Source organism: Talpa occidentalis, unplaced genomic scaffold (assembly GCF_014898055.3).
Source record: "Talpa occidentalis isolate TD23 unplaced genomic scaffold, MPIMG_talOcc4v2.1 talOcc4.16, whole genome shotgun sequence".
Lineage (NCBI taxonomy): Eukaryota > Metazoa > Chordata > Mammalia > Eulipotyphla > Talpidae > Talpa > Talpa occidentalis.
The window spans coordinates 55,382,600-55,410,113 of record NW_023601653.1 but is presented as its reverse complement, the minus strand read 5'-3'; the positions used below and the strand labels follow the sequence as shown (position 1 = coordinate 55,410,113).

Genomic DNA, 27,514 nt, shown 5'->3' with positions numbered 1-27,514 from the left:
AATTTGAACCATTTGAGAATAATTTCTTCCTTTTCCTTGCCTAATTATAGTCACCATGCTCTCCAGTAATTAAATATTCCCCAGTAAATAAATATTTACAAACAAACTCTTAGCATACCTGTCATTCAAAATACATCTTCCCTAAAGCAACTCACTGCACAGGTCCAAATCATTAGGCAAGAAGGTTTTGATTTTATTCCTTTTATCTTCTCACTTGATATTTTTTTGAAATGGGATTTAAAAAAAAAAAAAACAGGTTTGCTTTGATTAACTCTGGATTTTTTTATCTAAAGATTTATCCCTCGCACCTGTGCTCTCTAGGACAATATCACCCATACTCAGTAAGGTCTTTTCATTAAAATGAGGCCTCTAAATAACTGATAAAGAAAGTAGCGAATAATGCCTTTTAGAATGGAGGTGAAGAAAAGGTTTAATTTTGCAAATACATCTAAAATTTTGAAAGACCACAAGAATATTTCCAGTGTGCCAAATTTGTTAAAGTTAGTTATGAGGTATCTGGGTCTGCAAATGATTTTTCTCCCAGCTCTTAAGAAACATATAAAATTATGAAAAAAAATTAGATTTTCCATGCATTTTATAGTAATCTAAATATAATTTCCTCCATGTTAAACATTCTAGGAAACTGAAACCAGTATATCTTTACTAATGCAAAGAATCCAGCTCATGCCATCAGGGAAATTTTTGTGTTTAGAAATTGACTTAAACAGGAGTTACAGAAATCCAAAGGCTAGAATAGCATTATGATTGTTTGTTTATTTTATTTTTTAGTGTTACTTAAATTTTTCTTGGGGAAAATTGCAAAAAGAAGCTTCATATTTTGCTTTTGTCATCTGCATGGCTTTATTCAATAGCATTTATTTGTAGTGGCGCTCTGAGCATTATTGGGCCATTCCTATCATTTTTCTCTCTAATGATATTTATATCTACCTAGCTATACAAATCAGGCGATAACATTGAGAAAAGTTAGAAGGAAAGTAAGTGCATTAAGAAACACAAAAATAGTCCAAATTGTTTGTTGGATCCATACATCTCTTCAGGAATAAATATGAAAAGTACAGATGGGTCATAAATTTTAAAATCACTTCTAAAATTCCCTATGAATTTCATGAATTTTCAAGACTAATATGAATCAGTTGAGAGTCTTTCTTCCTTTCCTTTGCCTAAGTCTGGTCACCATGTTCTCCAATAACTATTCTCCAGTAAATAAATATTTACTCTTAGCATACCTGTTATTCTGAAATGCATCTTCCCTAAAGTAGCTCACTGCACAGAATCTAAGCAAGTGATGGCACAGTAATGAGTAATCTATTTTAAGTCATGTCTGGAATGACTAGGAAGAGATAAAGAACAATTCCTAAATGGAGTATGAAGATACAGCTGTTTTCACATGGAAGTGATAAATTACAATAAAACTCTTAAATATTCAAGCAGTGTGAGAATTTCAGTCTAAGTAATCCAAATACCAAAGCAAAATTTTAATGGACTTAAATAGATTCTCATAACAGGAAACAATTTAAAATCATGTAGAAAAGCAGATGTGGGGAATAAAGCCCTTATTTTGCATGAGTTAAAAGAGAAATTGCTGTTTGACATAAAAATAAAACTGGTTCTAATATGCTGTTTTGAGGATTGTTATAAATGTCCCTCTGAGGGAAATCTCAAGTTCCATTGATGCTTCAGAAATATCATCAGTGAACATTTTTTTAAAACTTGAGTAAAAAAAATTTTTTTGAGGTTCTTAAAGAAAAGTTAAAGTTACCTGCAGTACCTCTATTGATTTTAGAAACAATTAAGTTGCAGTGTATTCTCCACTTCTGGAAAGCACAGCACAATAGAACATTACAGTTTAGTTTTCAGCTCTCCATCATGCAAATCTTTGGAATTTTGGTGCACATCTTTGCACTCTTTTTCCTTCCCTGTAACCTTTGTCTCCATCAGCGCAGTTCCTGAAGAGGCATTTTCACCAGGTAGCTGATACTTCCTCAAAAAAAAAAGGACCAAAAAGGCTGGAATATAGCTTGATGCTCTTAACCCTGCTGGCAGTCCAAGGTAGATGCGTCTATCAAAAATAAAATGTTAAGACTTAGTGAATCTTACATAGTGAGAGCTAACTAACTAGCTTCACATATCTTTCATTGTTGATATGATATTCACAAAAGGATGACAGCAGCTCAGGGTTTTGTCTGTCAATCGTATATTAGCAAATTTGCTGAATTTTCTTACTGATTCTAATGTTTATTAAAATGTTTTTTGAGAATATTCAGAAATTCCAAATTTACTTTCTTTTCTCTAATCTCTTACTACTGTTTTCATTTAACATTTTTATACCAACTTACCTTAATACTGACAGTGATTGCAGGATTCAGTCAGAATGCTTCCAAAGAATCACCATTAATTATAATATTTTCTCTGAAGAGGAAATGCAAATGGCCAACAGGCATATGAAAAAATGTTCAACATCACTTGTAATCAGGGAAGTGCAAATTAAAACTACAATGAGATACCATCTTACACCAGTGAGAATGGCACATATTAAAAAAACTAGCAACAACAAATGTTGGCGAGGGTGTGGAGAAAAAGGAACTCTCCTGCACTGTTGGTGGGAGTGCAAACTGGTCCAACCACTATGGAGAGCTGTGTGAAGATTTCTGGACCTACTAAACATCAAGCTTCCATATGATCCAGCAGTTCCACTCCTAGGTATTTACCCAAGGGACACAGAAACATCAGTTCCAAAGAGCACCTGCACCCCTATGTTTATAGCAGCACTATTTACAATAGCTAAGCTATGGAAACAACCCAAATGCCCAAAAATAGATGACTGGATCAAGAAGATGTGGTACATATACACCATGGAATATTACTCAGCATTCAAGAAAGATAAACACATGCAATTTGCAGCAACATGGATGGCGCTGGAAGGGATCATGCTCAGCGAAATAAGCCAGAAAGAAAAAGAAAAATACTGGATGGTCTCACTCATAGCAGGAATCTAGAAAACTTAAATAAGGAAATAAGAATAACTATAAGAAAGAAAATATCAAAATCAACAAATAACTATGAACAAGAGACACTCTATGGGGGGTGGGGGGCGGGGAAAGGAGGGCTTGGGGTATAAATAAGGGGGTTGTAATTGTATGGGGAATATAAAAATAAAATTTAAATTAAAAAATAATAATAATTATAATATTTATTTCTAGATCACCTTGATCAGGTGTAGGAAATTCCTCTCTTCTGAGTTTCTTCAGAGTTTCAATTATGAATATGTAAATATCATCAAGTCATTTTTTGGCATATGGTTAATAAAACATAAGAATTTTTCTTTTGTATTGATAGAGTGTGGAGACTTACATAAAATTTAATGTGGAATAGGTCATATTTCAACTGAAAGTGATGAACTTAGCTTTTTAACCATCAAGTTTGTTCATATGTTTTTAAATTTTAGCTTACAAGCTCTTTTTGGTGTTTTATGGGTGGTGGCTTGCTTCTCTTGCTCTCTTTCTCAGTACTTTTATCTCCACATGTGTAAATATTGCATTTGCTTTTCACAATCCCCCAGGTCCTTAGGCCAAACCTTCTTCTCATAAGGGTGATTTTTCATAATAATAGGAATAATCACAGCGGGAAAGAGCAAGTAGCTCAGTCCATTTCTTGGGCATTTCTGTTTTGTTTTATAATGTCTTTTCACAGTGAGGTTTGTACATTTCTTAGGAAGCTGTAACAAAGTAAAACATTTATTTTCTCACAGTTCTGAAGGCTAGAAGTCTAAAGTTAAGGTCTTGTCAAGGTCCTGCCTCTTCTGGAGGCCCCAAGAAAGAATCCTTCCTTGCCTCTCTCTTTCCATCTACTGGGTATTCCTGTAATCCTAAATCCTTGGATATAGATGTATCCTGCAATCTCTGCCTCTGTCATCACATGGCTTCTTTAGGGGACACTCTAATTTAGTATGACATTGTCTAAATTTAATAAATTCCATTAATAAAGAACTTATTTCCAAATAAAGTCAAATCTGAAGTTATGGATGGACATGAAATATTGAGAAGCATTACTCAATCCAATCCAAGGGTGTTCTACCACATCACTTGTATTAAAGCACTGAATGGGCATCTGGTCTCTTGGCTCCTTAGAAGTATTTTATTTTCCCTTTGAAGGCTGAACTCCCAGAAATGCTAATTCTTAGGTTTAAAGCCTTTACACTCATTCCTTTATGCTTTTGCTCAATTTCAGGAAAACTGGATGTCAAGGAATGTGTTCATATAATCTTTGAATCTAGATGTGTCTCTTTGAAATTCTGAAAACATATTTTATCTCTTGCTCCTATTTAGATAGAAAAAATGCATCAATATGTTACATAATGAATCATCAGGTTGTTCTACTTTATTTAAAGTTACTTCCTTTTCCTTTTTCTGAATCCTGGGTTCAACAAATTTCATGATAAAAATAGATACTTTTAAATTTAATCAGATATTTCTAATTTCATTGCATTTAGACAGAAAACACAGGTTACATGGTATCCACACATTGGATTTTTTTTTAATTGAGGTAATATTGGTTTACAACATTGTGTATTTGTATATGTCACCACACCACACCCAACATCAAATCACCAGTCATCCTCCACTATGGACCATTGAGTCTCCTCTCTGCTTTGTTTCCATCCCTTCTTGTAGCCTTAATTTTGCACTCAGATTTCTAGAGCTTCTTTTGGTTTAGTTTTGTCATTTCTTTCTTTCACTTCTCTCTATTCCACATACGAGTGAAATCATCCAGCTTTTATCTTTCTCTTTCTGACTTATTTCACTTAGCATCATCCCCTCCACTTTCATCCTGTTATCACAAATGGCCAGAATCTTTCTATAGCTGAGTAGTATTCTATTGTGTATATACCACATCTTCTTAATTCACTCATCTTTCCTTTGACACTTAGGTTGGTTCCATAACTTGGTACTCCAGTGAACATAAGAATGCATATCTTTCTTCAAATTTAAGGAATTTGAAGGAATTTGAATTTGTTTTTACATTCTTCCAATAGATATCTGGGAGTGGAATTGCTGGATCATGTGGTAGATCAATTTTTAGTATTTTGAGAAACCTCCGTACTGTTTTCTTAGAGACTGCATGAGTCTACATTCCCACCAACAGTCTACATTCCCACCAACAGTCTACATTCCCACCTACATTTCTCCACATGCTCACCAATGCTTGGGTTTTTTTGTTTTTTTGTTTTTTTACTTTTTTGGTACAGGCCATTCTCACAAGTGTGAGGTAATGTCTCATTATGGTTTTGATTTGCATTTCCCTGATAACAAGTCTTACTGAAAATTTTTTCATGTTCCTATGAGCATCTGTATGTCTTTTGGAGAAAGGTCTATGTAACTCTTTTTAAATAATATTCTTTGTGGGTTTTTTTGTTGAGCCATATGAGTTTCTTTTAGATCATGGCTATTAGCCCCTTATTGGATGTGTGATGTGAAAATATTTTTGTCCATTCAGTAGGATGTCTTTTCATTTTAACAATAGTTTATTTCACTGCACAAAAGGTTTTTATAGTTTGATGTAGCCCTTTTTGATTATTTTGCTTTTGTTTTCCTTCTTATTGGAGTCAAGTCCCCAAAGACAGCACTGAAGCCAATGTGGATTGTTTTACATATGCTTTCTTATATGTATTTTATGGCTTCCTGTCTTACATCCAAGTCTTTAATTCATCATGAGTTTGTGTGTGTGTGTGTGTGTGTGTGTGTGTAGTTTACCCAACACCAATTGATTTTTCAGTTTATTTTGTATTGTTTATTTTCTCATTTTTATTGTCATTGGTTTACCTTTGCCCCTATGTGGAGCATTGTCCATCCTGCACACCCTGTGTGAAGCATTGTCCATCCTGCACAGTACATTCTGCTCCAGAAGTAAACAGTATATATCTTTCAAGGCCATGTACTATTCAAACAGCCTTGAAAATATAGTCCAGAACAAAAGCTTGTGCTCACAAAATATACATAAATGCAAGGAACACAAGGAGATTTGTCTACCAGCAGTATCTGGCTCTTGTTTCTATACTGTTTTAGAGGCTATAAATTTCCTCATGAATATACTTTATCAACTACCCTAATTCATCTGAGAGACAGAGTATGGTACAAAATATAATTATTTTGCCACAAATATCATTTAACTAAGGGTGCTGTCTACAAGATTCCAGGCAGCAGGGTGAGATGAATGATCCTCATGATCAATACACTCGTGATCCTTGCGTCCTTTAGCGGTGATGCAAACCCACTGCATGCACAGTGTGTCCCTGGGATTGCCTTACACTACCCATGTGGAGTACTGATGTTTACATCAGTCTCATGCTGTCTTCTCCTGTCATAGTTCTTGACTTATGCTGATCAAGATAAAACCTTCAAATGTTTTAAACAATGCTAGATTATTTTTTTAATAAATGACGGTGTTTTCTTACTGCTTCATGAGGAGAAATTGAAAGTTTAAACAAATTTAGTTCCCCAAATGAAAAAGTACATGAAAAGAAAAAAGGGAATTTTTTTGTTCAAGTTAATATTATATGAATTTTGCTCAAAATCACATGTATATTAACAAAAATTAAATTTTAAAAAACAACACTGGGTCAACAGAATTTAATGAGGGAAACAGATACCATTTTGGAGTTCTGAGGTCCTTGGTGAAAGGAGGTAAGGATTCAGGCTAGTAAGATGCTGAAATGATGTAGGATAGAATAAATGGGCAGCTTATGCATAGCCATAATCTGCAATAGTGAATTGATTGCAACCAATTTCACAAAAAAAATTTTGAGGGCCTCCCTGTTGGCTCAAGGGGTTAAACACCGCACTATGAAGCAATCCACAGCCCCTGCAGCACAAGTTCGATCCCCTGCCTGCCAGGGAGCAACCCATATGGCCCAGTAGACCTCTCCTGACTCACCCGCTACTCCCCTCAGCGGTATATTTCAGTCAGTCTGCCTGTTCTGTTCCCTACTCTGACTCTGGTGAATCCTCTCACCCCCGCATCTCTGACCTGTACCCCAGTTCTTGTATGCATAAATAAGTCTTTTTTTTAATATATATATTTTTTAAGATTTATTTATTTATTTATATAAGCACTGGGTACAGTCAGAAGCACAGGAGGGTGAGAGAATTCACCAGAGCCAGAGCGGGGAGCAGAGCAGGCAGAAGGACCGAAGTACACTGCTGAGGGGAGCAGCGGGCATGGCAGGAGAGGTCTGCGCACCATGTGGGACCCTCGCCTGGTGGCCAATGATCAAACCGGTGCTACAGAGGCTGCGGGCAGCTTCACAACCCAGTGCTCAACCGCTGCGCCACCGGGGAGGCCCATAAATAAATCTTTTTAAAAAATTTGCAAAGATAGTCTAAGCAAGTTATCCATGCTTATATTTATTTAGTATTTTGAAAATAGTAAGGTAGTAAAATTCCAATTTATAACTAAGGAATGGAGATACAGTTATAGTATCTATTTTGGAAACAAAAATCTAAAAGTAGTCTATAAACTTAACAGAAAACATTAGATAAATGATGCCTTTTTATGCACAATGAATACTTAGAAAGCAATTCTTTTTAAAAGATTATTATCTTTACCTGAAATTGGTAGAATCATATATCCTGCATGCCCCCAATTCTCCACATTTCAAGGTTCCCCAATGTAAACATGTGGAGTCAACTAAAGCTCCAAAATATATAGGTGCAGGAATTCCAGCTACAATTAAAAGGAAGAAAGAAGAATCCATCAAAAAGGTAAGAACTGAAATATATTGTTTTGCTTATATATTTTTTATATTCGTTATAGATTTCCTGCAACATTTAATAGTTTAATTATTGAATTTCTCATTCATTTGCTTTTTAACTCTTCTAACTGATGAAAAATAGAATTATGAGCAGATCAGTCCATTTCAAGTAAACAGTATTTCTCCACCTCTTGTACTCATTCTCATGCTAATAACCAATTCACTAGCAGGGTGGATATTTGCTAAACTGTTGCTCTGGGACAGTGATTTCATTTACTAAGTATTTAATAATATTCTAATGGAATGTTGGGAAAAATAACTGTTTTTACCAAATACTCTTGTGGAAAATGCATGTAATCCCACACCAAGAGACTTCTCTTCAGGCTTGATACACCTAAAATACAAGTAAATTCACAAATAAAATAAAAATAGAGATTTAAGTACTATATAGTTCCTTAAATTGTGTATCCTAGTTACAACCTGAGAATTAGAAAACATTCTTGGTTTTTCAAGGCCTGATTATCACTAAGTGTAATTTTGCTCAAATATGCAAACACAATTCAGCCTAAAAATATCTATTATTTTATTTCACTACACTGAAAGTAATGAGTGGAAAAACTATATATAATTGTTTTCATAGATGCAAAAAAAATTGATAAATTTGAACACCTATTTTATCATTTTAAATTCAGAAATTATAGATAAAATTATATAATAAAAATCTACAGCTAGTATCATACTTAATGAAAATTTTTCATATGGTTTCCATGGGGATTATAACCAAAATATACATACATTGTACAAAAATGAAAAATTATGTAAAAAATATATATAAAATTAAAAAAATGATAATTAAAAAATAAAAATACAAAAAAAATTAGAAAAGAACAAGAATGCTCACTATCATCACCACAGTTAAACACAGTTTTGATATCCAAGTTGATGATATAAGAAAATTTTAAGTCTCAGATGTATAAGACTTAAAAGTGAAGAGAAAAAGCTTTCCATATTTAATATATTTCTACATAGTAAATATTAAAAAAAAGTTTTTAGAACAAATAGGAAAGGTTGCTGGATTAAAAATTAAACTTAAAAATAACCACAGCATTTCTGTAAACCAGCATTTCTCTAGCCAACTAGAAAATATGAGAGAAAATAGTGCCATTTTGCATTACAAAATGTGTGATCTGCATCACAAAAATATGTATATCCTTATATTCATGCATGGATATAGATACACATATATGTGGATATGTGTATTCATTATTGTCAGTTGCACCTTATATGTGTGTATAGTATTCAAAAAAGAAAAATTTTTTTAAATGAAAAGATATTCCATGTTCACAAATATTTGATCTGGATTAGATTTTCTCCAATCTATGGAATCCACACAGACTTTTTCAAAATTCATATGTAAGTATAAAGATCCATGTATGAACAGGCAAGTCAATTTGGAAAAGGGATAAAAGGAAGGGTAAAGGAGGCAGTGGTGTGTGAGTGAAAAAGATACCATATATGATATGTAACATATGTTATATCAATGTGATAAATTCAATATTGCACTGGTATGAGAACAAACAAAACTTTGAAACAGAATAGAGTGAGAATTTGTTAAAACTTGAGATATGATAAAGGGGGTACCACAAATCAGTGGAGAAAGAACCCTTTATTTAGAGTATGATGATGGGAAAATGAGTTTTTTATATGGAGAAAAAGAATACTAGCTCCCTCCCTTGCTCCACACATAAAGATAGACTTACTTGGTTTAAAGAAGTGTAATGTAAAAGGTAAAGCTGTAAACCTGGTAGGATAAAATTTAGGGGATCATTTTTATAAATTGGTAATATGGTACAACATCTTTTGTAAATTTTAATCTAACATTGATTTATAACATTATATAGATTTCAAGTGTCCAGCCTTGTGAATCAACATCTGTACATATTTATAATCAACACCAGGAGTCTAGTGTCCCTCCACCATCAGACAATCACTCCCCTTTAAATGAATTATCTATCCTCCCCTCCACCTTCTTTTAACCACTATTTTGTTTTCATAGTCTAAAAGTTTGTTTTTGTCATTTGTTTTATAGAAACATTTTTTAAATTATGTCTCCTCAAAACACAAGCACTAAGACAAGAAAGATTAGATTTCAATAAAACAAAATTTAGAATTTCATCAAAGGTACTGTGAGATACTAGGAAAAGATAATTGTATAATATAAGCAATAGTACATTAGTATCTATGATCCAAAGAGTAATCATCAAAACCACCAAGGAAAATAAAGAAAATACAAAGGAAAATGAACAAGCACCTTGTAATAGAAACCCACATGACTAGAAAAAAAGTTTTCAGAGATGCTGAAACTCACTGTATCCAGAACTAATGTAGTAAAACATCAATGAGCCTCCACTTCACACCCACTAGGAGAGTCACATTCAGAGTTATATGGCTCCAAGTGTTATGGGAACTGTAAGGAGTGGGAACTCCCACAAAGTGCTGGTGTGAGTTCTGGAAGTACTTAGTGAATTTATATGTGCATGTGCCTTGTGAAACAACACAAGACCTACACAGCACTATCTGTGTGGATATAAGCACACACACAATCTTGATACTTTACAAAGGAAAATACATGTTTAAGGACATATACTGTCATATTAATGTGGGTGCACATGGTGAGAATAAGTGGGGAATGGAATGAAAAAATTTAAAAAAGAAAATCAAGCCAGGGGGATGTTACCCCAGCTTTTGATGATAATTTGCTGTCAACTAAGAATTAAGATTAATTGATATTGCTTCTGATTTCCAAGAAAAGAGAAAAATTGTGAATTGTGTGTAAGATTCTTTACTAGTCATGAAGTAGCCTATATTTGGAAGAACACATGTTCAGTATGCCTAAGTTGGAATCTGGCTCTGCACATTCCTAGGCTTAGAAAGCCCTTCATCCTCCACATCTCATAACAGCCTTGGTAGGGAGCAGAGAACTTCTTATTATGCCTATCCTGTATTAAAGAAAAATGGAGCTCAGATATATCAAGTGACTTGCCTAATGCCCGGTAGATAACTTGGTAAACAGGTTTCTGACACCTTTGGACTCTGTTGTCCAAAGGCTGAACCATAGGAAATGAGTACTAGGCAACCCACTTCTGACCTCCCAAAATGACTATTTCATATGGTTTACCCTAAGACATACACATGTCTTCGTCTTAAACAATAAGACGTAGTAAGAAAGGGATGGTAGGGAGGAAAATGCCAACATTTATATTGCTAACTTTAAGTTTTTGTAAAATTTAACAAAGCTTAATGGGAAACTTTAATACGTGATATTTTTCAACCCTGACTTCTTAGATGCCATGGCTCCAAGTGACTTTCTTAATAAAAGTTGTCTTCATAAATGATTAGACAGGGATCTAAGTAAAGAAAGTAGTTCTTGTACCTCAGGAGAACCATGTATCCCGGTATGGCAGATAGAGAATAAATGAAACTGCTGATCGCCGACAAGATTAAAAAGTACTGAAGCATCATGGAACAGCCGTGTCCTTTGTTACACAGCCCAAGGACTGCAGATGAATTACTTGATGTTTGGATACAGCTACAATTTTGGAACACCTGCCAGGAGACAGTATGTTATCCTATAAAAAAGAAAATCTTTAACAAAATCTCAAATATTTTCTACATACTGAATTGGATCAAGATGGAGATTTTTCCCTTTTATTCTCATATCCATTATCATGTCTCTTGGGGTTATGACATGAAACAAAACATAGAAGAGTAGATGTATAAAAATGGAATTTCTTTCTAAATATATGGATTAAATTTTCAATAGGTCAGCTATCCTAAAGGTATAGTTTTGTTTTTTTTTTTTTAAAAAAAAAGTACATTCTGCTTTTGTCACAGCACTAAGTATGGCAAACAAAATTTATTTCAGAATTCTCAGTTAAAATATTCAGATGCTTACAAATAGCCAAAGCTTTGTATAGTTTATTTCAAAACAGAGTAAAGGCAACTCTTCTAGAATTGTTGTTTTCAGGTTTTAAACAGAACCAAAATTTATATTTTGCTATGATCACCCACCAGCATCATAAGTAGTGTTACATTTTTCAGGCAAGAAAACATGCCTAATTTCATCACCTTACAAAGTAGTGAGAATGCAAAGAACACAGATCACACGTGTGTATGTACAGAAAAAAAGAACAAAACCAGTAAAACAATTAGTTGGATAATACAGATCAAAACTGCCAAGTTGATCTCTGTAATCAAAATGTGTCCAAGTATTTTTCAAACAAATTTTTCTGGGTAAAAACTTAAGAAATTAAAGATCAGTGCTGAGACACTGTGAAAGTTTAAATAACATCCAGAAAATTAAAGGTAAATTAAAATGATCATATTTAAGGCAACTTATTTTTGCCACACAAAAAAAAATCAGGTTTTAAGGAATGATTGAATTTTACTTTTATCAAATGTGGGCCCAGTTCATAGTTGGAACATGCCATTGAGATGCGTCAAACAAAAGTTCTGCAGAAAAGGCAATAGGATGTGTTACCATGTTTATTCCTGTTCCAACCGATGTCACACAACCAGCAAGACAGGCTGACATATACGACAACCCATTGTCTCCACACACAGGATCCCATATTTTAGTGGGACAGTTGCAGTCCATATTGCAGTCATCAAGGATAGTATTTCCTACAGGTAAATCTTGTTGCATTCTGAAATAATTTAAAGTAATGTCATGAATATGAAAGAATATTAGAGCATTTCCCTTTTCTTCTTTTCATCTCAGTCCAGTGATATTCCCTCCCTTATCAAAAATAGCAACAGACAAGATTCTGACCTCCCAAAATGACTATTTCATATGGTTTACCCTAAGACATACATGTGTCTTTGTTTTAAACAATAAGACGTAAGAAAGGAATGGTAGGGAGGAAAATGCCAACATTTATATTGCTAATTTTAAGTTTTTGTTTATATTGCTAACATACATATTGCTAACTTTAAGTTATATTGCTAACTTTAACTTTAAGAAATCTTCCCACCATCACTGTGGCTTGGACACAGCAGCTCTGGCATAAAAAAAAAATCTGGGCGGAGCAACATGGCGGCGAGGAGACGCTGCGAGTAAGATCTCCCATTAAAAAAAGTGAATAGGGAGGAAAAGCGGCAGGTCCCAGTGAGAACTGGGACACGGAAGATAAACGGGTGACGCCAGCGAACTGCCCGAAGAAGAAAGTGGCCATAAAAGAGGACCAGAAGGGAGGGAAGCACAGAACCCTGCTCCCCTCCCCCGCCCACAGAGGCGGCACTCTCCGACCCGCAGAGAGGAGGAAACAACAAACCAAAACGGCCCACAAGAACAAACGACGCAGCAAGCGGGGCTGTGAGTGGAAAGGAACTATTGCAGCCACCACACCCCGTGAACGGGAGCTGAGGCGAACCCTGCAGGATCCGCCACGGCGGTGAGCGAACGGCTCCTGGCGCCATTAGAGAAGAACAAAGACCCCCGGGAGACTCGCACACAGCCCGGGCTGCCGGTAAGCTGGCACGGAAACGCGGCGCGCTCGGGGAGCTTGAAAAGCAAGTGCAGACCGGGATCGCGGCTGCCCAGGTCCCCGCGCCTGCGACCTAGGCTTGCGGGGAGACGCGCGGAGGTCCTCACTGAGGTGAAGGTCCCTCCCTGAGTGAGCAGGAACCAGGCGCCCAGGCACGGGAGCTGCGCAAAAGGCGCCATTCCCGCGCCACTGAACTGGGCTACAGCCCGCGTCCTGGAACTGAGGGCTTTGAACTGAGACCCGGGGCACGAAAATTCGGGGCGTGGTTTCTCCACGATGGTGGGGCACAAGGCAGACACAGCACCCCAAAGCTGTTGAGGTGTACCCTACCATTCCCGCTCTGTTCTCTGTCCCACGGGGTGGGGGGAGGAGAAAAACAGCCCCCCAAGGACAATAGGAGAGATCTCTGGCGCCACCTAGTGACCAGGAAAAAAAAAGTCACTAACACCCTATAAAACAGGACATTTCTTAAGACTGCTTGAAAAGGGCAGAAGGTTTCTGGAGGACCCGTGGCCAGCCGGGAAGTTATTCCACGCCAGGCCCCTTCCGACCAGCAGTCTGAGCCCACAGAGGGAGCAGGCACCCACGTCCGGGGCAGACCGGGTGCGCAGAAGAGTGTGCCTGAAACCGGAGGCGCAGGGACTGCATCCCGCTTCGCCATTTGAGAACAGGGACATTTCTTCAGTAAAAACTGCCTAAAACCAGCAGAAAGCTCCCCCAGAAGACAGAGATGGCTCCTGGAAGAGCAGGAGGGGAGCGGAGAAGTTCACCCAAGATGTCAGTCAGTCCGAGCAACACAGTGTCCCAACGCATACGACAAATTAGAAAACAGACAGTAGGGAGTAGAAGAACCACACGCAACCTAAAAACTCCTCAGGAAAGAAGCACACCACAAAAAGAAAACCACTCCCCAGATTGCAACGACAGCAACTTGGAAGAACTTCTGAGCCTTCCAGAAAGAGAATTTAAAATTGCCATGATTAAAAAAGTGATAGATCAGAAGAAGGAAATTGAGTCCCTAAAGAGGGAAGTAAGAGAAATGCAGGAGATCAAAGAATTAATGGAGGAACTAAAGAACTCTGGGAAAAGCAATGAAAGCAGAATAGATGAAATGGAAGAACGAATAAGTAATCTTGAAGACACAGAAATAAAAAGAACCAAAACAGAAAAGGAAAGAGAAGTACGAAGGAAAAAGAATGAAGAAAGACTTCGGGAACTATCTGACTCCATGAGGAAAGGAAATATAAGAGTTATAGGAATTCCAGAAGGAGAGGAGAGAGATGTAGGAACAGAGAAAATATTCATGGATATAATTGAAGAGAACTTCCCAAATGAGAAGAAGGAGCTGAAAATTGATATACAAGAAGCAAGAAGAACACCAAACTTCCACGACGAAAGGAAAAACACAGCAAGACACATAATAGTAAAGCTCCCAAGAATCCAGGACAAGGAAAAAATAATGAAGCTGACAAGAGGGAAGAATCAGATAACATTCAAAGGAAAACCAATCAGGCTGACATCAGACTTCTCTGAAGAAACACTACGGGCAAGGAGAGAGTGGAGGGACATAGTCAACAGACTCCAAGAAAACAGATGCCAACCAAGAATACTCTATCCCGCAAAGCTCTCTTTCCTCCATGAAGAAAGAATATGGACCTTCCCAGACAAAGAGAAACTCCGGAATTTCATTGCGACTAAACCCCCACTCCAAAAAATACTACAAGGAATCCTAAAGCCAGAACCTCAGAGGGACGAATAACAACGAAAGAAGACCAAAAAAAAAAAAAAAAGTTATTAAAAGAATAAATAAATAAAATCAAAGGAAAGACAAACATAATGGCAAATACAGATGCTAACATATCAATATTAACTCTAAATGTAAATGGACTAAACTCTTCAATAAAAAGACACAGAGTTGCAGCCTGGATTAAGAAACAAAACCCAACCTTTTGCTGTCTCCAGGAAACACATTTAGCTACAAAAGATAAAAATAGGCTCAAAGTTAAAGGATGGAAAACAATCCTACAAGCAAATGGGCCAAAAAAGAAAGCAGGAACAGCTATACTTATATCAGATAAAACAGACTTCAAACTCAAAAAAATAAAAAGAGACCCCAATGGTCACTACATTATGATTAAGGGGACAATACTTCAAGAAGAAATAACACTCATTAACATATACTCACCAAACGAAAGAGCACCAAAATATATCAGACAACTGTTGTCCTCTCTGAAAACAGACATCAGAGAAAACACATATGTAGTGGGAGACTTCAACACACCACTATCAACACTGGATAGATCAACAAGACAAAAAATAAGTAAAGAAACTAAAGCTCTAAATAAGGACCTAGAGCATTTGGGCTTAACAGACATCTATAGAACACTAAACCCAAAAAAAACGGAGTACACATTTTTCTCAAGCGCACACGGATCATTCTCCAGGATCGATCACATACTGGGGCACAAGACAAACATCAACAGATACACCAAGATTGAAATCATACCAACCATCTTTTCTGACCACGAAGGCATCAAACTAGAAATAAATCATAAAAAGAAGGCAAGGAACTATCCTACCTCATGGAGACTAAAAGCCACACTACTGGAAGACCACTGGACTAACGAGGAGATCAAAGAAGAAATTAAAAAATTCTTTGAATTGAATGACAAGGAGGACACCAATATCCTAAATGTATGGGATGCAGCAAAAGCAGTAATAAGAGGAAAATATATAGCAATAGAAGCTCACATCAAAAAACAAGAAAGAACTCAAAGAAACAACCTAATCTCGAAGCTCAAAGATCTAGAAAAAGAACAACAAAAAAACCCCAGAACCAGTAGAAGAAAAGAAATAATAAAAACCAAAGCAGAAATAAATGAAATTGAAACTAAAAAAACAATCCAAAAGATCAATGAAACCAAGAGCTGGTTCTTTGAAAAAATAAATAAAATAGACAAACCCCTAGCCAGGCTCACAAAGGAAAAAAGGGAGAAAGCACAAATACACAGGATCATAAATGAAAGAGGAGAAATCACAACGGACACAGCAGAAATCAAAAGAATAATCAGTAACTACTATGAACAGTTATATGGAAACAAGTTCAACAATCTAGAGGAGATGGACAAATTCCTACAACTCTACAATCACCCAAAGCTAGATAAAGAAGAAATAGAACACCTAAACAGACCAATTACAAGCAGCGAAATTGAAATGGTAATTAAAAACCTCCCCAAAAACAAAAGCCCAGGACCTGATGGATTTACAAATGAATTCTACCAAACATTCAGAGACGAATTAGTGCCTATCCTTCACAAACTCTTCCAAAAAATTGAGAAGGAAGGGACAATACCAAACACGTTCTATGAAGCCAATATTACACTAATACCAAAACCGAATAAGGACAACACAAAAAAGGAAAACTATAGGCCAATCTCCCTAATGAACACTGATGCAAAAATCCTCAATAAAATTTTAGCTATCAGAATCCAACAATGTATCCATAAGATAATTCACCACGACCAAGTTGGATTCATTCCAGGGGCACAAGGATGGTTTAACATCCGAAAATCAATCAACGTTATCCAACACATCAACAAAAAGAAATATAAAAACCATATGATAATATCAATAGATGCTGAGAAAGCTTTCGACAAAGTGCAACACCCATTCATGATAAAAGCCCTTGAAATTCTTGGGATACAAGGAACATACCTCAACATCATAAAGGCCATCTATGACAAGCCAACAGCCAGTATCATTCTCAATGGTGAAAAGCTGAAAGCAATTCCATTAAGATCTGGAACAAGACAAGGATGTCCACTCTCACCACTGCTTTTCAATATAATACTGGAAGTCCTAGCCAGAGCAATAAGACAAGAGAAAGACATCCAAGGAATCCAAATAGGAAAAGAAGAAGTCAAACTATCACTATTTGCAGACGATATGATAATATACATAGAGAACCCCAAAATCTCCACAGAAAAACTAATTCAACTCATCAATCAATTCAGTAAAGTGGCAGGATACAAAATCAACACGCAAAAGTCAGTAGCCTTCCTATACACAAACAATAAATCTGAAGAAGAAGAAATCAAAAAAACCACCCCTTTTATTATCGAAACAAAAAAAATCAAATATTTGGGAATAAATCTAACAAAAGAGGTAAAGGACCTATACAAAGAAAACTATAAAACACTGTTAAAAGAAATAGAAGAAGACACAAAGAAATGGAAAGACATCCCCTGCTCATGGATTGGAAGAATAAACATTATTAAAATGGCCATCCTACCAAAAGCAATATATAGATTCAATGCTATTCCAATCAAAATCTCAATGGCATTCTTCAAAGAAATAGAACAATTATTGATGAAATTCATATGGAATCACCAAAAACCCCGAATAGCCAAAGCTCTACTGAAAAAAAAAGAAGGAAATGGAGGCATCACACTCCCAGACTTCAAACTCTACTACAAAGCCATAATCATCAAAACTGCATGGTATTGGAACAAGAACAGACATACAGACCAATGGAATCGAATAGAAAATCCAGAAATAAACCCACAGATTTATGGTCAACTAATCTTTGACAAAGGAGCAAAGACTATGCATTGGAGCAAAGAAAGTTTGTTCAATAAATGGTGCTGGGAAAACTGGGTCGCTACATGCAAAAGAATGAAGCTTGACCACTACCTCACACCATACACAAAAATCAACTCAAAATGGATTAAAGAACTAGACATAAGACCTGAAACCATAAAATACATAGAAGGAAATATAGGCGAAACACTACGGGATTTGCACATCAAAGACATCTTTACAGACACATCACCCAAAGCAGTGATAGTGAAGAGAAAGATAAACAGCTGGGACTACATCAAATTAAAGAGCTTCTGCACAGCAAAAGAGACAATAACAAAAACAAAGAGAAACCCCACCAACTGGGAGAACATTTTTGCACCCAACACTAATGATAAAGGACTGATCACAAAAATCTGCAAAGAGCTGATGAGACTCAGCAACAACAAAGAAAATAATCCAGTCAAAAAATGGGCAGAAGAGCTAAAAAGAAACTTCTCTGAAGAGGAAATGCAAATGGCCAACAGACATATGAAAAAATGTTCAACATCACTTGTAATCAGGGAAATGCAAATCAAAACTACCATGAGATACCATCTCACACCAGTGAGAATGGCACATATTAAAAAACTAGCAACAACAAATGTTGGCGAGGATGTGGAGAAAAAGGAACTCTTGTGCACTGTTGGTGGGAGTGCAAACTGGTCCAACCACTATGGAGAGCTGTGTGGAGATTTCTGGACCTACTAAACATAGGGCTTCCATATGATCCAGCAATTCCACTCCTAGGTATTTACCCAAAGGACACAGAAACATCAATTCCAAAGAGCACCTGCACTCCTATGTTTATAGCAGCACTGTTTACAATAGCTAAGCTTTGGAAACAACCCAAATGCCCAAAAATAGATGACTGGATCAAGAAGATGTGGTACATATATACCATGGAATATTACTCAGCATTCAAAAAAGATAAACACATGCAATTTGCAGCAACATGGATGGCACTGGAAGGGATCATGCTCAGCGAAATAAGCCAAAAAGAAAAAGAAAAATACCGAATGGTCTCACTCATAGCAGGAATCTAGAAAACTTAAATAAGGGACCAGGAAAATGAATATAAGAAAGTGAAAATCAAAATCAACAAAAAACTATGAACCAGAGACACTTTTTGGGGGGTGGGGGCGGGAGGGGAAGGATTGGGGTCAGAATGGGGCGTTTGCAATTGTATGGGGGACTATAAAAATAAAATTTAATATTTAAAAAAAAAAAAAAACTGTAAAAAAAAAAAAGTAATTAAAAAAAAAAAAATCTGCTTCTGTAGCTACTTTTTCAATGATTTATCTCAGAGAAGCAAATAACCAATAAACAAGCATTAAATCAGTGCCTAACTGTATACAAAGTACTTTCCCAGATATTATCAGAACTCAAAAATGAAGACCTAATCTTAATGGAGTTTGCAAGACTTAAATCAGATAAATGTATGCAAAATTATTTTGTGGTTTTATATCTAAAATTATTTCAGTCAAATACTCTTGATAATTTTAAGGGCAACAATTTAAGATGCCCTTCATTTCATTTTAACTGTCCAAATGAATTTAAAAACTCATATCACCTATTCATACATACATACATACATACATATATATATGTGCACAATCATAAACTCACTAGCACTGTGATATATATCCTCAACCATTTTCATAAGCCTAGAGTTTGGATGGATTGGGTTATGACTGACAGATGGAGAAATGATGGAGAAAGACCATAAATTACTGCCACTAACTCCTACTAGCAAATGAACTGATCATGGATAACCATTGGAGAAAACAGATTTTTAATTGCAGAAAGAAATTAAAACAACATACCCTTCATAAGACGTGGTTATGCCAGCAACTGAAGAATTTTCACAAACCATGAGAAAACTTAAAAAATACAGAAGATACTCAATTAAAGAAAACCAGCATCCTATGTGAGCAGCTTGTTTGACAGTAATCTTGAACTTCTTCATAATTAAGCCACCAACTATATATCCAATGCATATTGGAGGTAAGTTATAAATACCTATAAATGCAAGTAAAATATTATTTACAAAGTGTGATTCCTAAGATCCCAGTAGGTGTGACAAGTCAAAGCACTTACCCCATTCTTTGGGGTGGGATTATACATATATATTACATATGTGTGTATATAGAGGATTTACATGATTTTGCAGTTGTTTAGTCCTACTTCTTTGTTAAGAATTTGACTTGGTGCACAAGTACTTTAGAAGGGTTACTTTGCTGAACCTGTGATAGTCAAGTGTATTTACATTTCATGTCTTGGTGCTAGTGACCAGCATTCTCCCTCCCGCTATCCTTCCCCCAAATAGCAAAAAAAAAAAAAAAAAAGGAAAAGGGAAAGACAGCCCTATGATGTGTTCTTACAATGCCAGGGTCTGCTCACTGAAGCACATTCATGAAGGAACTTGTTAAAAAATCCCTTCCAGAGTCCCATAGAGAGTCTGATTTAGTCTTTTTGAGTTGGGGCCCAGATACCTGAAAATTTAGCAAACACTCTAGCTGATATGGATGCAGGTAGTCTGGGAATTTACTTTCAAAATAATAAGGCAAAGGGGGATAAAGGGGGCCTTCCTGGTGGCAGAGGGGTGAAAGTCTCAGTGCTATCTAGCTCTAGCTAGCCACTGCTGCATGAGTTCAATCCCCGTCCAGGGAGCTAACCCACATGGTGCAGCAGACCTTTCCTGTCTCGCCCACTGCTCCCCTCAGCATATATTTCAGTAGATCCACCTGATCTGCTTTCCACTCTGTCTCTGGTGAATCATCTCATCCCCCACACCTCTGACTACACCCCAGTTCTTATATGCATAAATAAATAAAAATAAATCTTAAAAGAAAAAAAAATCCCCAGACAGGGGGTAGTGTGTTCACAGAACTATGGGGCTGCAGAGACACTTCACACCACCAAGGGACCAAAGAACCAAATTAGGAAGAATGTGGGTTTATAAATTAGAGACAAAAAGGTAAAATCTGGGAATAACACAGAGACTCCTAATGAGTGAACTCTGTCCTCCTTTTTAAATTAATGGGTTGCCCATCTGCAAATCATATCTAGTTTGTGCCTCCTACAAATATTTCATATTTGCATTCTAGCTGGAGAGAGAGAAGAAGGAAGAAAGCCAGAGTTCCTTGGCTTCTTCCCTTTCTGACCATTTCTTTATTTTCCTGGAGAAAGAAGGAAAAATGTACCAGACACAGAAGTATGCTAACATATTTCAGTTCAGGTGTTTCTTAAACCCATCACACTGTTGAGCATTTCACAGAAGGAAAGGGGACTACTAACATAAACAAAAACAAACATACCAATTAGGAAGATAGCATCCGAAGCAGATTTCCCATACTGCTGTTCCAGATATTTAGGCATGAAGGAGATCATATTAACAAATGCATTGAACTGGAGGACACTTATCAGTATGAAAAGCATGTAAATTGGGTTGCATAACAGGCTTTTCATGAATGGGAAAAAATCTGAAATGGAAGAATACTTGTCAAACTACCTCTGCACCTTGTTAACTTTCTGAAACATCAACCTCAGATCCATATTATGTGTCTCTGTTTCATCATATACTATGTTAATTCTCTTTATTTCTCGAAAGCTCATGTTAGAGCTTTGCTTTGGTAGCTTCTGCCAGTCAGTGACGCGACTTACAGCTGATAGGGCAGGGAGCTGGGCACAGTGGTTTTATCTTCACTATGTTACCAGTGTGTATTAAAGAAAAAGTATAACATGACCAAAATATAGTCTGGGTTCACATCATTTCCTTTTTATCTTTCTCTTTCCCTTCTATGAATATCATCTGTCTTCTCTAGGGATCACCTGAAAGAAAAAATGCTGTTCTGTTCTCTAAACTCTGGAAGGAAATCTATTTGACAAAACTATGTTCAAATGTTGATATTATTACTCTGGACATTTAAAATGAAGATGTATATAGGAACTCATGGAATATAAATTTTCTTTAGTATCAGGTAATTTTTTTTCTTTTTTAGAACAAGTTTGGGTGGCTGCCAATAGGATGTATATTAAAATGACCTGGTGATCTTTGAAAACACCCAGGTCCAGACTCACTCCTTGAAATCCTGATTTATTTGTCAACTATGTAACCAAAACTTTTCCCTGACTCTCTGAACAAAGTTCTGAGTCAAATTCTTAGCTCATCTCTACAGGTGTTCTGGGTAATGCTGCCTCCACTTGAGGTTAAATTCTCATTTTTACTTTCTTTTTTTCTTATTTTCATGTTCTCTATAAGAGAACTAAGATTTGTGATGGTGTATTATCCTGGTTTGCTTAATTAACTTTCCAAAATCCATTCTGGAACAAGTAACAAGTAAACTGGAAGAGGAAGAAGCATAGCCTAATGCAAAGAGGTGAGTTATATTTGTAGAATTCGCATGTATGAATAGAGAATATGGCAGGGGACAGAGAGTTGTATTCAGAGTTCACTGGAGGTTTGTAAATCATCCATGTTTGTCGATATCCCTGTGGTAATAGGTGAGTCCCTGTAGTTCCAGTGTCTTTTCTGTAGGTATTACACTCAGCTAACCTGTTTCCTAGTATTGAAAATTGATCTTGTGGTACACAAACAATATTCTATTTTGAAATCTATCAGTCTATAAAGTCCTTAGAGAAGAGTTATTTATTATAATCATGATGACGGAGATTTACAAGATCTTTTACTGACCCCTAATGATCCAAAAAGTATTATCTTAAATTGTGGTTTAGGTGAATTTTCAATTGTTGACAAAAATTCTGTGCAAATTGGTATAATTCACGGGTGATAGTAACATAGTAATAACACTAATACTAGCAGTAATAATAATAATGTGTGTATAACTACTTTTACCCTTTTACCACTCTATAATAAGTATTATTATTATTATTATTATCCCCATTTTCAGATAAACTAAGCCATTCCTACCTTCAGTCATACTAACTGAGACCTGGCAATACCACAGAATTTCCAGGCATCAGTAATTTTTAAAATTTCCTAGGTGATTCCAATGTATGATTAAGTTTGGGAATCAGTTTTCTTAAATATTAAATACCTAGATTACCTTAGCTTATTTGCCATAGAAATCCCTTCTATAAATTATGCTTTGAACTTTCATTGAGGACTTACAAAGGAAACTGTTATATGAAATAAGCTCCTGTGTTTGCTAGAAAATCACCTGTGGTTGAATACTCCTGTATCATGCATCTTATGAAAACTGTCTCTTTTTCCAATTTGCTACTTAGGCAACAGTTTCTCTGTAAGAGTGGCCATTAGTCTATCAAATATAGGGAATTATATGACAATTATATTTCTCTCTTCCACTTTAACTCCCAGGAAACTCACAGCTAAACTTACATTTTTGGTTGCAGAACTAGATACTTATTTCAATAAGTGTACTTTTTTTTCTCTCCTTTCATTCTTAGTCTGAATTTCTTTTTTTTTTTTTTTTCAGCCTATATCCTGCATAAAACAGGGTTTTTTATTGGAAAAAATAAAAAATAATGAATAAATTTATTAAATGCCCGGATTGATTTAAACATTTATGTAAATGGCAATCTGAGATAATGCAACTTGTAAATTAGATATTTCCAAGTAGTAGCCCAGAAAAAAATCAGACTAGTTAGATATTATTGAATACTGACTATTATTGACAAATTGTCTTAATACATTTTAACATAGAGTCAGGCTACAATACAGACACATCAATATAAAACAAAAAGTAAGTTGTGTAGAATTTAAAATGTTTATATTTGCCTTTAGTAAGTCCATCCTTTTCCTTCTTGACCTCTCTTTGTTTCTCCTCTTTGTCATTTTTAATGATCTCTGCATTATTCTGTAGCCCTTCCTTCGGCAGCGTTTTGGGCAAAAAGAAAAATGGAATAGAAGTGAGCACATTCACTCCTGCGCAGATCAGAAAGCCAAACCACCATGCACCGACCCAGCGACTATCAGTGGGAGTTATGGTCAGTTCATCTGTAAAGAAATGCACACATTTTTAATTAGCCAAGGTCATTCTGTCCTTAGGAACTAGAAAATTATTAAAGCTATAATTCTCAGGTCCTATCCAAATAGAAAACATGTATAAAATTTAGAAATTCATAAAATGTGACAATACTTATTATCACAAGATTGTAGCAATAAAGTGGTTAGACTATCTGCTTTGTCATCACAGGCATTTGGAAATAGGTTCTTACTAAATAGCTCTAACTACTCAGAAGTGGTTGCTTGGTTAAAAGAAATGCAAATCTATGTGCTCAAATCTTTTGAAAACAAGAAATATATGATGTCATGTAGTAGAAAGCACTGGATTTTGAGTCAGGAGATAAGCATTTTCGCTTGCTCTCCTGTTCACTGATTTGAAATACTTGAAAAATTATTTAGACTCCTCCACTTCAGTTTGCTCACCTGGAAAGTGGATATGCTCTATCTAAGTGAGGGTCAGGTAAGGCAATGATTAACTGTGCAAACTTGCCCGAAGATACCTGTGAACTCTAGACATTGGAATATTAGATTCTGTTGGATTACCTGTACTCACAGATCCAGTGTCAACATAAACATTTGCACAGAATGACGCTAACAGAAGTCCAATCAATGGACCTATGATAGCTCCTGTTTCTATAAACCCTAAAAATAAAGGAAAATACCACGTTATAATACACATAACCCACAAAAAAGAGCCCTAGTTCCATGAGGAACCCAAAGATTGAATTGTTTTGGCTTTATTTTTTCCTTAGATACTTAGTTTCTAAGAAACTTGCTGGGACCTCCCTGGTGGTGCAGTGGGTTGAGTGCAGTGCTATGAAGCTGTTCACAGCCTCTGCAGCCGGGGTTCAATTCCCAGCTGGCCAGAGAGAAACCTACATTGCAAGGCAGACCTCTCCTGTCTTGCCCGATGCTCCCCTCAGCAGTGTATTTCAGTCTGTCTGCCTGTTCTGCTCCCCACTCTGTCTCTGGTGAATCCTCTCACCCTCCCATGCTTCTGGCCTGTACTCCAGTTCTTATATAAAAATAAATAAATCTTAAAAAAAAAAAGAGACTTGATGTACATCTAAGTAACAAGATTGTTTCTATAGATGTTGAGCCTCGTAATTGAAAGCCACTTTCTCTAGGCCTGCAAATTTTCTATTTATGTGGGAGCACAGGTGTAGATTCATTCTAGCTGTGTAGGCCAGGGTGTGCTATCAACAATACCATGCTACAGAGTACAACTGTTCTTAAAAAAAAAAAAAAGAGACTTGATGTACATCTAAGTAACAAGATTGTTTCTATAGATGTTGAGCCTCGTAATTGAAAGCCACTTTCTCTAGGCCTGCAAATTTTCTATTTATGTGGGAGCACAGGTGTAGATTCATTCTAGCTGTGTAGGCCAGGGTGTGCTATCAACAATACCATGCTACAGAGTACAACTGTTCTGATGTTTCTGAAAATGATCGTATTTTTAGAGGAATTCTAAAGCCATGCCATGTTAAGATGAATTTCTTGTGACATATTCCCCAGAAAAACGTCATCCCCAGATCTCTGACTTGAAAGTTCCTCTGGCTGTGTCTTCAGTATCACTGATAATTCTCTTCACTTTTGTCATGATTCACCACATTCTTATCTTCCATTCCCATCTGTCCTCTCAAGTTCTTACTGATTAGAAACTTTATTAACAACAATCTCATGCTTTTTCTATCATTCGGATTAGATAATGAGCTCAGACATGAGCTTCTTCAGAAGGCTTTCTTCCTCTTCAAAATATGTCCACACCTGTTGTCTTTGCCTTGTCTACAGTTGTACAGTCCCAGCCCCAACACCCCCTTCCCTGCCCCCGTGTACTCCCCTGACTTCTTGGCACCAGCCTTTTCTGTCTTCTGTGAACCCTTGCTTAACCAAATACTCCCTTTCTTGTGCTTGTTCAACCTCCCTCATCCGCTGATTTCTGTATTTCAAATCCACCTTACTCTCTTTCCTTTTACTGTGCCCAGCCTCTGTTTCTCCCCCTGACCCCATTAACTCTACTCAGATTCTTTCACATTCAATTGGAAATACACTCAAGTAGCACAGCAATCTCTTTGCCACTTATCCATTGTCTTTTTCTAGTATTTATCCTCCTAACTCTCATGGTTATTTGACATTGCTGGGCAGTTGTCACCCATGAATCTTCCTTTGGCTTTCTTCTTCCTCTCCTCACTAAGTAAAGTGTTTCTGAGTATTTTACCCTCCAGCCTCTCACTGTCTATATTATCATGGCAACCTCATTTCTCCCTCTTGATTTCACTTAATGTCTCTGTATAGATGATTCTTGAACTTTATATTGAAATTTTGTATTCTCCACCAAACTCTGGACTCATATATGGGAACTGTTTTCCTGGTGCATAGTAATTGATTTATAGTTATTTAATTATACCATACATTTACCAAATTTTACAGATTTATAATCGTGTAATGACTTTTATACAAGCCTCATATATACTATGTCTTATTCATCTTGATACAGAAAGTTGTCACAGTTATTTCTATGCATTATACCCCTTAGTATTCATTGGCTAAATAAAAGCATATAATAACAAGGTATTTGTTAATTTACTATGGGTGAGGATTTTTATTCTTTCAGTATAAACATGTAAAGGGATTCAAAGCATCAGAGAAACACTGAAAAAGATTGCAAAACCAGTGAATCATCAAAAATTGCCAAAAGTTACTGGAGGCAATGATAAAATATTTTAATATGTTTTGATAATGTGCAGTTCTGTTCCTATCTCTTCTTGCCTTTGACTTCTCTGATTTTAAAAAAAATATATGTCTACTAGCAAAATGTCCCTCTACTCAAAGTTATGATTTTATAACCAATTGAACAATCCAAGCAAAAAGAACTCAAGACATGAGATTCATACTATTTCTAACAGCAAAATGCAGATTTAGCAAAATCAGTTACTTGGAGTTAGCATGTAATTCTTCCATTTAACACATTTTTACTGGTGGTCAACTGTGCCAGGCACTCTGTTCATCATTCCGAAAATCACTGAATCCAAATAAACATTTGCTACCCATCCTCAGGGTGCCTGCTGGCCTAAAATTGGGCTACAGCAGTTTTTCAAACTCACCAATATATAAAGGAGAGTTCTCTGATTTGGCAAAATCTTCTATGTAGGACAGACCCAAAGGCATGATGGGAGTTTCACCAATTCCACGTATAATATTTCCTACCAGTACGTATACCCACATTAATGATTTAACTTCCTTCACACACTCTGCGTTAAGAGAAGAAAATGACATTGCATTAATATCTTGGGAGTAAAAAGTGAGTAGCATTTAACCCTAAATTTTTGGTAAGCAATTTACAGTTCATATATGCCCAAGAAACCCCATCCATGATTTTTATTAGTAAGCCAACAGTGAATTATCAGGTCCTCCCTTTTGCATTTTCTGACAAAGTACTGAGATCTAGTTAAGTATATGAAGTAAGCTGGAGCCCATCCCTGCTCATATGTATAAAATGTATACATATGTATAACAGTACTCATCTTTGGATAGATCTTTGGGTGGATATCTTTCACTTATTAAATAACCATTTAAAAAATAGATAGGCAGTCT

General features: G+C 36.2%; 1 protein-coding gene across 4 annotated transcripts in view; it reads right to left on the bottom strand.

Annotated features, from left to right (window-relative positions):
• Positions 1-373: 373 nt before the first annotated feature.
• Positions 374-27,514, bottom strand: part of SLCO1A2 (solute carrier organic anion transporter family member 1A2) — a 96,311-nt gene continuing 69,170 nt past the window's right edge. For all 4 annotated transcript variants that reach the window (XM_054696403.1, XM_037514257.2, XM_037514258.2 and 1 more), the window contains 10 exons: positions 27,025-27,171; positions 24,464-24,562; positions 23,693-23,911; positions 21,252-21,416; positions 19,758-19,953; positions 12,309-12,474; positions 11,202-11,374; positions 8,098-8,162; positions 7,623-7,740; positions 374-2,080 (listed from right to left, as the gene is read on the bottom strand). In XM_054696403.1, the coding sequence (XP_054552378.1) occupies positions 1,861-2,080; positions 7,623-7,740; positions 8,098-8,162; positions 11,202-11,374; positions 12,309-12,474; positions 19,758-19,953; positions 21,252-21,416; positions 23,693-23,911; positions 24,464-24,562; positions 27,025-27,171 (1,568 nt within the window). In that variant the 3' untranslated portion in view covers positions 374-1,860. The remainder of the gene's footprint in view (positions 2,081-7,622; positions 7,741-8,097; positions 8,163-11,201; positions 11,375-12,308; positions 12,475-19,757; positions 19,954-21,251; positions 21,417-23,692; positions 23,912-24,463; positions 24,563-27,024; positions 27,172-27,514) is intronic.